This window comes from Coloeus monedula, assembly GCF_965178545.1.
Source record: "Coloeus monedula genome assembly, chromosome: 10".
Classification (NCBI taxonomy): Eukaryota; Metazoa; Chordata; class Aves; order Passeriformes; family Corvidae; genus Coloeus; species Coloeus monedula.
In genome coordinates, this window is record NC_138790.1 from 25,521,358 (window position 1) to 25,534,787 (window position 13,430).

The 13,430-nt window shown below is 51.5% G+C and overlaps 1 protein-coding gene across 1 annotated transcript in view; it reads right to left on the bottom strand.

Moving 5' to 3' along the window:
• Positions 1 to 2,409: 2,409 nt before the first annotated feature.
• The window catches only part of KCNAB1 (potassium voltage-gated channel subfamily A regulatory beta subunit 1), a 56,099-nt gene continuing 45,078 nt past the window's right edge, over positions 2,410 to 13,430 (bottom strand). The window contains exons 8-14 of the mRNA XM_082287717.1: positions 11,719 to 11,805; positions 7,346 to 7,431; positions 6,116 to 6,236; positions 5,563 to 5,657; positions 4,487 to 4,607; positions 3,545 to 3,633; positions 2,410 to 2,949 (exon numbers count right to left, since the gene is read on the bottom strand). Of these exons, the coding sequence (XP_082143843.1) occupies positions 2,860 to 2,949; positions 3,545 to 3,633; positions 4,487 to 4,607; positions 5,563 to 5,657; positions 6,116 to 6,236; positions 7,346 to 7,431; positions 11,719 to 11,805 (689 nt within the window). The 3' untranslated portion in view covers positions 2,410 to 2,859. The remainder of the gene's footprint in view (positions 2,950 to 3,544; positions 3,634 to 4,486; positions 4,608 to 5,562; positions 5,658 to 6,115; positions 6,237 to 7,345; positions 7,432 to 11,718; positions 11,806 to 13,430) is intronic.

Genomic DNA, 13,430 nt, shown 5'->3' on the forward strand with positions numbered 1-13,430 from the left:
AGCACACATGAAGCAGATTTTTAACAAACCCATCTGTAAACAGCCAGAGCCCAACACAAAGCCAGGCTGGCTCCTCTGCAAGCAGCAGGACTTGGATGTTGCTGTTTTTCCTGTGTTCCTCTCAGAACCCCCAGGGCTGAAATTCACACCCTTGAACGGCCCATGCTATACTCACTTTGCTGGCAGGGTTGGGAGGCTCAGCCTGCCCTGGCAGGGCTCTAGCAGGTGTATTTTGCAGAAAATCTGCTGTCTGGAGCAGTGCTTGGAAGCAGCACTTTCTTCTGCCATTACTGTCAGCTCACTGAGTCTTTTATTAACTGCTTTTCATCTTCTTTTAGGGCTTTTTTTGGTATTGACAGTTGCTGAGGCCTGGAGCTTAGTGAGTGTCAGAATTTTCCTGGAGAGGGAACATTGAGCACTGACAGCCTGAAACAAAAGCAGGTGGGTGGGTGGGGTGGGTTGTGTTCTGCAAAAAAACTAATCTTGAGCCTTCACAGAAAAGTTCAGGGCTTTTTTTGGTTGGCATTTGGATTTTTGTTCACTTTTTCAGTTGTTTTTATTTCTTTGGAGGTGATGTTTGGTTTTTCCTTTGCAATCCCCACTGCAAGCTGCAATTATAAATAAAAAATTCAATATAACATACTAAACGATATTTCTCTAGTCTAATGCTGAGGGTTAAGCTAAAGCTGGGCTGCTGCTTGGCCCCACACTGCCCTCAGAATCTGAAGCTCTTGCTACAAGTAAGGGACAATGCCATCTCCTGTGTTAAAGAAAAAGTTGGGAATTGATCTAGTTTTAACACATTCTTGGATTCCCAAGTACATGAGAAGGGGAAGAGAGAACATTAAATTGTACCTCCAGAGGGAGGAAAAGGAATTAGTCTGCTACTGGGAGGATAATTATATTAAATTAATAAAGCTGTTAACTGTGTAATGGTTGAAGCCTTTGTAAAAGTTAACAATAGCTAATGGTAATGCAGCATGGGGTGCTCCCAGGGGAGGGGAAGGTGGGCTCATCCTCAGCTGGCTGTGACTGGCCAGTGTCACCTTGAAGAGGCTGGGGACAGCTGCACTGGGTTTATTTCAGGCCAAATCACAGAATAGTTTGGCTTGGAAGGGACCTTAAAGCCCATCCAGTGCCACCCCTGCCACGGCAGGGACACCTCCCACTGTCCCAGGCTGCTCCAAGCCCCAATGTCCAGCCTGGCCTTGGGCACTGCCAGGGATCCAGGGGCAGCCCCAGCTGCTCTGGGCACCCTGTGCCAGGGCCTGCCCACCCTCCCAGGGAACAATTCCTGCCCAATATCCCATCCAACCCTGCCCCCCTCAGCTTCAGGCCAGGACAGACCTTATCTAGGATGTGTGTGCTCCTTGGGGACTGACTTCCAGCAGCACCTTGTCCCAGGAGAGAGCCAGCCCAGCTCCCTCCTGTCCCTGCTGCCTTGGCACCGGCCCTCGCCCCTCCTGGGCACAGCTGGAATGCTGCCCTGGGGAACAACCCCCCCATCCTCAGCAGAAACCCCTGCTGGCCCAGAGCAGCTCTGGTGTCAGTAACAGGTCTGCAGCTCTCAGGGTAGATGCACAAAATGCTTTTATTGTGTCCAAGCAGAATTCCAGTCAGACTGCATTTCTCATGTACAGCAGGAGTCATGTACACACACCACAGCTTCAAATACAGGAGGAGACCACTCGGGTGTGGGGAGCTGCTCAACCGGCCCAGGTGAGCGCTGCAGGGGGGGAGGGGAGTACAAGGGTCCTACAAATACTGTACAGAGCTGTATCCCAGCAGGGATGGGAGAAATACAGACTGAAATCATAGGAGCATGGTGCAGAGCAAATCCATGGGAAGATACAACGTGGGTCTTGAGCTGGGCAAATTAAGATGGAAATTCTTCCTGTCAACTCCTGTAAATGCTCACAAAAATCTGTTTAAAATGTGTCTGTGCACTTACTTATCCCTGGTTCCAAACCAGGTGAAAGCAGGTGTAGCCTTTTGAAGTACGTACCTGATTGTTCCTGCAGCTCTCAGCAGCTATATATTATATATATTTATAGTATCTATATCCTTAAAAGCTCCTGAATATTGAAATTTGCAGTAGCTCTGTCTACAAGCAGGCAGAAGTAGAGGCAGGTTTTTATAGATGCAAAACCCAGTATTTAATCATGGCTTTCTTGGTTTAAGGTTTATGGAGAAGTAGAGCTTCGCAGAGCTGTTGTGTTCAGTAACCTGACATGCGTGTTTGGGCTTCCTGACACTGCCCAGGAGCACTCCACAGCTGCAAGAGCTGCGTAATTAGGAGCTGAACTATCTTAATTCCTAACTAGTTCTCTGTCTTACAGCCTTTATTCAACTACAAAGAAATCCTAGAGCTTATATTCAACGTAAAAAAGCAGAGTTTGAGCTTGCCCCTTCCACCTGTTAACCTGAAGAAACTTTATGGTTGAGATTTCCCAAACATGGTTTTATTAAAACCTGAAGTTGTATCTGGCTTTTCTTCATTGAAAAAATAGATCTGTACATCCTTCTTTAATTACCAAGTACCTGAAGGTTATAAATTATGTCTTTTTTTGCTTTACAAGTGTTTGTCACAGCACAAGCATGAGGTGCAAAGAGTAAAGTAAAAATTAATGAACTCGGTCAAGAAGGTAAGAAAATACAAGGTTATTCTTGGTTAGAAGAGAGATCAACTGTGCTTTTAAATTCACTGCAGAGTAGTAGCAAGAGCACACATCTCGAAGGATCCAGTGACAGTAGACACCGAGCAGCAAGTGCTGAATGATTCTCATGAGAGTAATTCGGGGCTGTACTGGAGTACAGAGCACTTCTAAACCATGCAGTCCAGGAAACTCATGCATTGCATTAGGATCTGTAGTCCTTCTTGCTGTAGGGCTTGTTGCCCAGGATATTATCTATTTCATTTACAATATGGGATGTCATCTTTGGAAGGACCTGGGGTGGAAGAAAGCGATGTTTAATCGAGATCATTCCAAAATGAAACCTCGATTTTATCAAAGTACATTTCTTCTGGGGTTTTTGTGTGACAGATATTAAACATTCACCTAATAACTTTCTCCCTTGAAGGAAAAAACACTGGAGTGTCTTTACTCAGTGAGAGAATCACAGCAAAGCCTCTCAGCTTTCTGTGTGGAATATTGCTTGGTTGCAGTGGGACACGAGCTGGTGGCAAGGACAGCAGAGGAAGCTCTGGTTGTGAAAAACTACAGGGAATAATAAAGGGAGTGCAGGTGACATGTGACAGCACACTCTGTCACAACATGGCCTGGAATCACCTGCATTTTCAGATACATGAAAGCTGCTGATGCCACCCTGGTGTCACTGGATTTGTCTGCAATGACCCCAAGTGGTGCCAAGTCATGGTGACACCAGAGATGTGCCTGATGAAGGGGCACGAACAGAGCTGGGAGACAAAATCCCAAGTGCTCCCACTATTGAGGGAAGGAGGGTGCTGAGGTCTGGTGCTGTCCCCCAGGGAGCTGAGCAGGGCTCACCCCCTCCACGGAGGTGCCACCCCCCCTGCACTCACCTGTATGGCTCCGAGGTTCTCGATCAGCTGCTCGGGGTTGGAGGATCCCAGAAGGACAGAGCTCACCCCCTCGTTCCTCAGGCACCATGCTGGGAATAAAGGCACAGCGGGGTCAGGAACAGAGATGGAACAACACAGCCTCGCTCCAGACCCCACTGTTTGACAGAGCCTCTGCTTGGAAATAATCACATTATCTGTCTCAGCTTTGCTCCTCTCACCTACCAGGAGGAAGATGCAGGGATCAGATAACAAACCCCACAGACCTTCCAGGATCCCACCTGAGCCTGGTGCCTGCCCCAGCGCTTCTCACCGTTGTGGGGTTTGGTTGTTCCCGATCACGAATCACAAGGATTCACTGCTGGGCTGTGGAGCCAGAGATCACCTTTCTGACAGACACCTGGTATTTTCCAGCCTCAGCTCTCAGCAGCATAAAGATAATTATTAGAAAAAAACTCCAAAACTCATTTTGCACAGCACTCTCTTGTCTGCCAGCCCAGCACCCCAAAGGTATGGCTTCATCGGGGCAGGCAGTGTCCAGGCAATCAGGGAGGTGGGAGCCCTGGGGATGCCCAAGATACTCGGACCCTGCAGTCACAGCCTGCTGCTGCTGCTGGAAGCAATCCTGCTTTAAGTAATTGTTACCCAGAGAAGCTGGGAGTGTCCCAGGCCAGGTTGGAAGGGTTTGGAACAACCTGGGCTATTGGAAGGTGTCCCTGTCCATGGCAGGGGGTGGCACTGGATGAAATTTAAGTTCCTTTCTAAACCAAACCACTGCAGGATAAATAATGATTTACACATTTTAAATAACAAACACATCTCTAGCTACAGGCCCAGACCAAACCATGATGGAAAGAAAACACCTTTTCTGTGTTAGCCTTTCCCAAGCCAGCCCTGACCCCTGAAGAGGGATGGGAGCAGCCCTGGAGCTGTGCAGGGACCCACCAACAGCCAGCTGTGGCAGCGTGCAGCCGAGGCGCTCAGCGATGGGGGACAGGTCCTTCAGCTTCCCCTGCTGCTTCCTGCCCTCCTCGCTGATGATCTTCTCCTTCAGCCACTGGTAGCACTGCAGAGCAATCACAGCACATCGGGCTGTCAGCTTTCATCCTCCGAAATGGGAAGTTTAAGGCAATTTATAATTACGATCTATAAATATATAAATAGCAGCACTTGAAAAGCCATGTCCAGCCCAGAAGGTCGCGGAGGCTGAGTGACACAAAGCTGGGCTGCCCAAAGCAATTAGGGCAGGGCCAGAATGTCTCCTATTGTCCTCAGCTCTCTGGTTTTATTCTCGCTCCAGAACCTGGAACCTCCTCAGTTTTCTTTTTGGACCCCATAACCCCCAATAATAATAAAATCAGGATAACCGTGGAGAAACCAAGCTGTGGCGACACCAGAATGCCCAAACCTGTTAGAGAGGGCAGCCCCCCGCAGCCCATGGGTCTTCAGTAGGCTTGCCCTTGTCTCAGGGGGGATTCTGTGGAGGCATGCTGGGATCACTGGGGGGATGCTGGGGGGCTGAGCACCCCCATGCCCTAGGCTGGTGCCCAGGAAATTGATGTCCAAGTCTGTTGGACCTTCGTGGTTCGGGGGGCTGAAGTGGCAGCAGCTGCATCCATTCATGGTTGGACTCCGTGACCTTGGAGGTCTTTTCCAACCTTAATGATTCCAGGATTAACATCAGCGAGGGGCCTGGAGCGCCACAGAGCCCCTGGCTCGTGCCTCCTCCTCGGTGATGCCCATCAGCACGGGGTGGTGCCAGCATCCAGCATCCACGTGCAGCCCCCAGTCCTGGCTCCAGCCCCAACCCTGCCCCAAACCCCTCTCAGCCTTCAGCTCACTGCGTGGGGAGCCTGAGCTCGTTCTAACCCAGATTCTCCTGCTCTGTGGAGTGTGGTTGCCAGAGAAACCGAGCTGATCCATCAATACGCAGCCCGGCCTTCTCACGAGGGAGCCCTTTCCCCTTTGTTATTTTCCTGCCCTCACAAAAGCAGCACAACTCAAACATCCACAAGAAATACCTTGAGTGAAGCCCTTGAGCTTTCAGGGACCCCGTTGCCGTATTTCCCTGAGATGATCCCACAGGCCAGGGGAGACCACGTCATCGCTCCCACCCCTGCACAGGAAACAGAAAAAGGGGATTTTAGGGGAGTGGGGCAAATCACACTTGTAGCAAAAATATGCCTTTCAGCTAAAAACTAAAACAAAACCAAACAATTGCAGCTTGTTTCTGTTGCCACTGGCAGCAACGCTCAGTTGGTGTTCCAGGAAGATGCTGCTGATGCCCTTAAGGGTATTAAGGATTTATTTTACTTAATGGGCCACAGGAATCTCAGAGAGTAAGGAGCAGCCAAGCCAATTAATACTTAATATGTTTATTAATATACTTTATTTATTAATATATGATATTAAGCAATACTTCTTTATCAGAGGCACAGTAAGATGGTTTTTCTTTTAGGTCACTAGATAGAGACGTGGCTTTGTCATTGGTCCCACCTGGAGCCCTAGGTCACCCTGCTGTCCATTCCTTTCTGGGAATGCCCGAGCCAGAAGGCACAGCAGGCTCAGACTCACCGATTTTGTGATACAATTCTGGCAGCTGCACCTCCACCTTCTCCCTTTGGAACAGATGATACTCGGCCTGTTCGCACACGGGTGGGATCATGTTAAACTGCCTGGCCACGGAGTAGGCTTCCTGCAGAGGAGAAACCCATGGATGAAACACTTCAGTAAATGCAAATATCCTGCAGGATGCACCAGGCAATGTTCTCTGAGTGTGCAGGAGATGGCCAAGGCAAGTCTTGCTGTCCCTTGGCAAGGGGAAGTGGGGACCATCAGGATGCTGCAAACCTGGCATCTCCTGGAATCACAGCCTGGTGTGGGATGTTAAAGCCTGTCTCATTCCACCCCCTGCCGTGGGCAGGGACCCCTTCCATGGGCCAGGTTGGCCATGAGCACTGACATCAAACTGAAGGACTTGACTGCAGTCAAACCAGAATGACACAGACCCAAATTAACCACCCAAACCCCCAAACATCAGCCCATCTTCTGCTAATTAGCATTGGGCTCATTCTGGGACAGGTTTCTATATTATTTGAGGTGGAAGCACTGGACAGAGTGAAACCCCAGAGTGCCCAGGGATCCGAATGGCAGCCCTTACCACGATCACCCCATGGCAGCCCTTACCATGATCCCCATGGCAGCCCTTACCATGATCCCAACCCTTACCATGATCCCAACCCTTACCACGATCACCCCATGGCAGCCCTTACCATGATCCCCATGGCAGCCCTTACCATGATCCCAACCCTTACCATGATCACCCCATGGCAGCCCTTACCATGATCCCCATGGCAGCCCTTACCATGATCCCAACCCTTACCATGATCCCAACCCTTACCATGATCCCCATGGCAGCCCTTACCATGATCCCAACCCTTACCACGATCACCCCATGGCAGCCCTTACCATGATCCCAACCCTTACCACGATTTCCATGGCAGCCCTTACCATGATCCCAACCCTTACCATGATCCCAGCCCTTACCATGATCCCAGCCCTTACCATGATCCCCATGGCAGCCCTCACCATGATCCCAGCCCTTACCATGATCCCCATGGCAGCCCTTACCATGATCCCAACCCTTACCATGATCCCAGCCCTTACCATGATCCCCATGGCAGCCCTCACCATGATCCCAGCCCTTACCATGATCCCAGCCCTTACCATGATCCCCATGGCAGCCCTTACCATGATCCCAACCCTTACCATGATCCCAGCCCTTACCATGATCCCAGCCCTTACCATGATCTCCATGGCGCTCCAGCGGGACGTGCCCCAGTACATGGCCATGCCCTGGTTTATCACGTGCGTCATCGCCCGCACGATTTCTGAAGGAAGGCAGAACAAGGGGTGTGAGGAGTGCCCAGAGGCCACGTTTCCAGCACCAAATCCACTTCCAAATGCCACACACGCTGACAACCCTGAGCCCTGAACATGGCTCCTGCTGTGCTCTCCTGCCCAGGTGTGGCTGGAAAAGCATTTTCAGTGCAAACGTCAAGACATTGACCCTGCAGCTGGTTAAAAAGTGCTTTTCCCACCTGGCTCTTGCCTACCACCGCCTTAGGAGAACATCTTTCGAAACGGAACACAAGAGGGCAGCACAGTGGAAAAATAAACTTCAAAATAAATTCTATTTATTTCAAAATTTGCTTCCTGAAAGCACGTGTCTGGGTCTGCTTCTTTTCACCAGGAATACTGGGGACAAACCTGCAAAAATGGGTGATTGAACCCCACTCCACCAAGGGCCCTGTCACCCTCGGGTGTCACCTCTGCAAAACCCAGCACAGCAGTGCATGGAAGCTTGCAAGGCTACACACACCAGGACAGGATCTCGGATTTCATCCCTCAGACCTCTGCTGAGCAGCCCTGCCTGCCTGGGGGTGAAAAACCCTCACACTTTAGTTTAAAGGAATCCCAGGCTGGTTTGGGTTGGAAGGGATGTTAAACCCCATCTGTGCCACCCCTGCCATGGCAGGGACACCTCCCACTGTCCCAGGCTGCTCCCAGCCCCAGTGTCCAGCCTGGCCTTGGGCACTGCCAGGGATCCAGGGGCAGCCCCAGCTGCTCTGGGCACCCTGTGCCAGGGCCTGCCCACCCTCACAGCCAGGAATTCCTTCCCAATATCCCGTCCATCCCTGCCCTGTGTCACAGTCCCCAGGAGCAGCCACGAGCCAGAACCACTGCCCTGGCTGTGGTAACAAATCCCTATTTCTGACAGGGCTGCAGCACAGACACAACCCCAGCCACTGCCCACAAAATGGGAAAAATGGGCTGAACTCACTCTGAGAAGCAAAAGAAAACAGTTCTGGGGCACTGCTGCCCATGGCACCTCGTAGTCAGCGGGCACTGCCACATCTCCAAGTGCTCTTCCCATGAGAGAGTCAAGGACCTGACACTCCCCACCGACTCCTGTAACTCTGGCCACCCCAAACCCCTCTGGAGGGGCTGCCCTGGAGCCTGCTGTGCCCAGTGCACCCCTCTGCAGTGCCCAGAGAACCCCTCTGCAGTGCCCAGAGAACCCCTCTGCTCCCACTGGGATAGGGACTCCAGGCAGATCGAGACACGCTGCCTTTCACATCGGCAGGATTCTCGTCCTACTTCTGGAAAGGCAAAAGCAGGAGCTCGGCAGTGAGGAGGGTTCGATGCCAATCTGGGCGTTGCTGTGAATCCTTCTGCAGGCACTGACAGGCAGCTCTGAGGGTGAAGGCTCCATTTATAACCTGCAGGGCTGGGATTCGTTTGACACACAGACCTGCCTTAAACCCAAACACAAATCCACTTTATCCGAGGGAATGAGGGAAAGGAAATAAAAACCCCAGGCAGCATTAAAGCCAGCACTGGGATGTAAAGGAAACTTCCATTTCTTCACAAAAATATATAAATGCATTTCACTGAAGGGTAAACATAGAATCAAAGACTGGTTGGGGTGGTAAAGGACCTTAAAGATCACCTACTGCCAAGCTCTTGCCATGGGCAGGGACACCTTCCACCTGACCAGGGCTCCAGGATACAACTGATGAGCTATTTCAAGCTTCCCCATCTGAATATTTAATTAAAAATTGTTTTTCATTTCCTACCGCCATCAGTCTAAGCCTGTAAGTGATCCTTCCCTTCCTCCCTCCCTCTCTCCTCAGCAGCTTCTCCCTGGGTTAGTTTTCTATTTTTGCCCTGCCACCATTTCAGAGTTTTGAAAAACATTTCGTCACACGCCTCTTACACATCTCAGCCTGTGGTTGTTTTCGTTTCTCCCACCTCTACTCCTTTCAAAAAAAAAAAAAACAAAACACCCAAGTCAATGCAGAAAATGTATATAAATATATATATATATCTCCTTTTGTTTACAGAGCCGGGACGGCGATGGGATTCGGGAAGAGCACACGCCCGGATCTCTTGTCCTGCCAGCTGGATGCCCAAAAGGCAGCACTTAAGAACAGGAGACTTTTTTTCCTTAAATATAGATCAATGCTTCAAATCCCAAATAACAGCCCGTGGCAGCATGATAATAATGACAACTTTGAAGTAGCTTAAGGTTCCCTGGTAGGAACGCTGTCACCTTCCCTCCCCGCGTGCCAGGGCTGTGCCTGGTGCTGGATACACTGTGGGCACCTGGCACTGTGACAATGGGGGTCACACTAGGGGACTCCAGGGACCCTCCTTTCCAGCTGCACTCCTGGAAAAGGCCCTTGGGATGAAGAAAAAGCATCTGCTTGCACAGCTGGGGGATGAGATTTTCAGCCCGAGTAACAAGGCACGAAACACACGGGAATTCTGGAGAGGACGGATCCTTCCCATCATCTGTTCCCCAACGTCCCTGACCGAGGGGGCTGTGTGGTGGCAGAGGATGGCAGGGACACCCCACACGCGGCTGACCTGGTCCCAGTGAGGATGGGCAGCCCCTCACCCCTCATCCCCCCTGCCTGGCAGATCCCAGCCCGGCTCTGGGGCGTGGGGGACACGGCCAGACCCACCTGCAACGAGCTTCCCAAGGTGCTCCTCTCCAGCTGCTCCCTGACTCCAACACCCATTGCTTTTACAATGGAAAACTGTTTTAATTTGCTCTGAGGCCTTTAAGAACAGTAAATACATTTCGGGGGTTTAGGTTAAGCAGCTTTGCCAGGTGCCCTGAGTCACTGACAGCACAGAAATCCCCATGGAATGCTCGTCTGCTCCGTTCCCTAGGGGAGGAACTGAGCCTGGACAGCCTGGGGAGAGAAGGGATCTGCTCTGGCTGGGGTGGAGCAGAGAAGGATCTGTAAAAGCTGCTCCTTGCTGCTGCTGCCCATGGGCACTTGGCAGCAGAGGGAGGAGTCTGAGGGACAGGGCAGAAACCCCATGAGCAGCAAGCAGGGAAAACAAACAGGACCGTGCCAGGTTTTGATTTGGTTGTGCCCCCCTGCACACAACGAGCTGGCTGCTCCAGCAGGGCCCACAGGTGCTGCCACAAGTAGGGAACATTTTAAAGTCACCTTCTCCTTCAGGAGTGGCTGCCCCTGGATCCCTGGCAGCGTCCCAGGCCAGGCTGGACGGGGCTGGGAGCAGCCTGGGATGGTGGAAGCTGTCCCTGCCCATGGCAGGGGGGCTGGAATGAGATGAACTTTAAAAGTGCCTTCGAAGCCAAGCCACTCCATGACTCCCTTGTGGGAGAAGCTGAGGCGTGTGTGGTGCTGAGCCGGGATGGAGTGGCTCGGGAAGGCAGCGCAGCACCGACAGATGGCCCAGCAGATGCTCTGGGATGGAAGTGGCTTAGTAGGTGAACCATAAAAAAGGCAGGAAGAACATGGGAAGTATCTCCACCACGCCATTCATAACAAAAATGTCCCTTTTTTCACCCTGCTCGAGCCTCACCGAGCACCACAGCCGTGCCTGGCTGCCAGGGCCGGTGCTGCCAGCGGGATCCGCGGTGCCTGCAATGCTGGGAACGTGGGATCAGCTGTGCTGTGGGCACGGGAAACCCATCCACACCGCTCAGTGACAAGTGACTGAGCAGAGAGGTCACTCCTCCCTCTCAGACACAACACGGCATCTTCCTCGACCTCCACAGCTCCTGAGAAAGCTGCACTGCTCCTAAAATCCCAGGCTGGTCCCTGACCCGCAGCTGCTGGCACTGGGTGGCACCCACAGGTCACCCTGGGTGGCACAGCAAGGAAATGGGTGTCAGGATTCCTGACATGGAGCTCCAGGTCTGTTTGATTCCCATGGACCATCCACGGCAGCTCCTGCAGCCATCTGACAGGGACACCTGCCTTAAATCCAAACACAAATCCACTCCAGCTGAAGGAATCAGGGAAAGGAAAGACTCTAAACCTTAAAGCCATTCCTGAGACATAAAGGAAACTTCCATTTCCTTCCCAAACATACAAATTCATGTCGTGGCAGGGAAGACATAGAAACTTGGAATGGGCTGGGAGGAACCTGAAATAACATCTAATTCCAGCCCTCTGCCGTGGGCAGGGACACCTTCCATGAACAGGACACCACAAATGAGATATTTCATATTTAAACTGCCCCACCTGAACATTTAATTACAAACTGTTTTCCATCTCCTGCCCTCCTCAGTCTAAGCCCTTAAGCCGGGATCAGGCACGCTGAAATGTTTAACTGCAGCTCGCACCAACCTTCCATGGGGGTGTTGTTGTCCGGCCGGTTGGCAAAGACCACGTCCACATATTCCAGCTGCAGCCTCTGGAGAGAAGCCTTCAGCCCTGGGAATGGGAAAGCAGAGACAAGGACAGGCAGGGTCAGAGGGAGGCACAGAACGGAGCCAAGATGGGACTCAAATACAGCTTGGTGTATTTAAATAGACATATTTAGAGATACACACACACACAACCACTTAGGATATGAGAGGGATGCTGAATAACGTTGTCCCGTGTCCTGCTGCCATATGAAGAAGAAAGCACCAATCTGGCCACATGCAGAGCCCCTCCTTCCACAGAAGGTGCTTTATTTCAGAATTCCCAGGATCTGGGCTGACCAGCCCCTGGTTACCAAGCGTGCAGAAGCAGCTGCCAGGGACTATTCTGGCAGTTAATTCAATCTGAATTTTGCCACAGAGCCCTTCATGCTCCAGTCCCAGCTCCTGATGCCCGGCCCCAGGGGGACATTCCAGAGATGCAATCCCAGAGGGAAGGATGGTGGCACTGGGGTCGGGGCCTTAGGAAGAGCAGGTAAAGCACCAGGGAGGGCTTTACCTTGTCAGGGTGAGTGAGCTGCGCCCACCTGCACTGCAGACAGACTTGGGCAGAGCAAGCCAAGGCCCTTTGCAGCTCAGTCCATGAATGGCCAGGTTTTGAGAGCCTTCCTGTGGGGATCTGATGGGAGATGGCTTCAAACCCCTACAGATATATTTATGTGTCTATGGATGAGTGTATGAGAGAGGGCGAGCAGAGGATGGGCATTTTATCCATCTCAAAATTCAGCAAACATTTTCAGCCTGCTCTATTTTGACTCATTCTTCATGCATACTCATAAAAACATTTTGTTCTTGGGAAGATTTGTAGAAAATAACTGTTAGAAATCCTCTCTCTCACTCAGATAGATATAAATACATATATATATATAAAATATCTACCATTGACCTTAATGTTGTTTGCAGGGTGTTCTGTGAAATTATCCCAACTGCTGCCAGTTCTTTTCTGTCATTTCCTGAAGTAGCTCCACAAGAAATGGAAAATGGGTGGTTTTGGAGTGCCTGTGACACATCTGCCACCTCCCTGAGCACCTTTAGTGCCACTGCCTCACTGAGGCTTATTTAGATGAAAGTTCAACAAAATATGCTACAAGAAAAACTTCCTCCAGCATTACCTTACTGGGAAAGTCACATCCCAACACAGCTGGATCCTGCAAACACTCCAAGATAAAACTCTCCAGGGCAATCCCAGCTGGTCACTGTGAGGGAAAACGGCCCCTGCTGCAGGGATGCTCCTCGCCAGGAGCAGGAAGGAGGATGGAAGGAGCCAAACCTGCACCCCGGAGAGGGGCTGCTCTCCCCTGTACTGATCCCACCTGACCTGGGCACTGCCTTGGGGCTCCCCTGGGGTTCAGCTCTGCATTTTCCAGGTGGCCAGCACCCTGAAAGGAGAGCTGCTGCCCTGGGCTCCTCCATGGACCTTGACCCGGAGGATTTCATCCGCGTCCCCAAACAGCAGAGGTTCTGCACATCCCGTGGTGGCAGAAGGCACAAATGGGTCACACAGCAAAGCAGGTGGGGCACAAGTCCTCCCCAGGGACCTGTCACTGCCCTTCTGGGAGCTGGACACCCCTGGAATGCCCCTCCACAGCATTTCCCACCCCCAGACTGGTTCCCCCGCGATTCCTGCAGAGAACA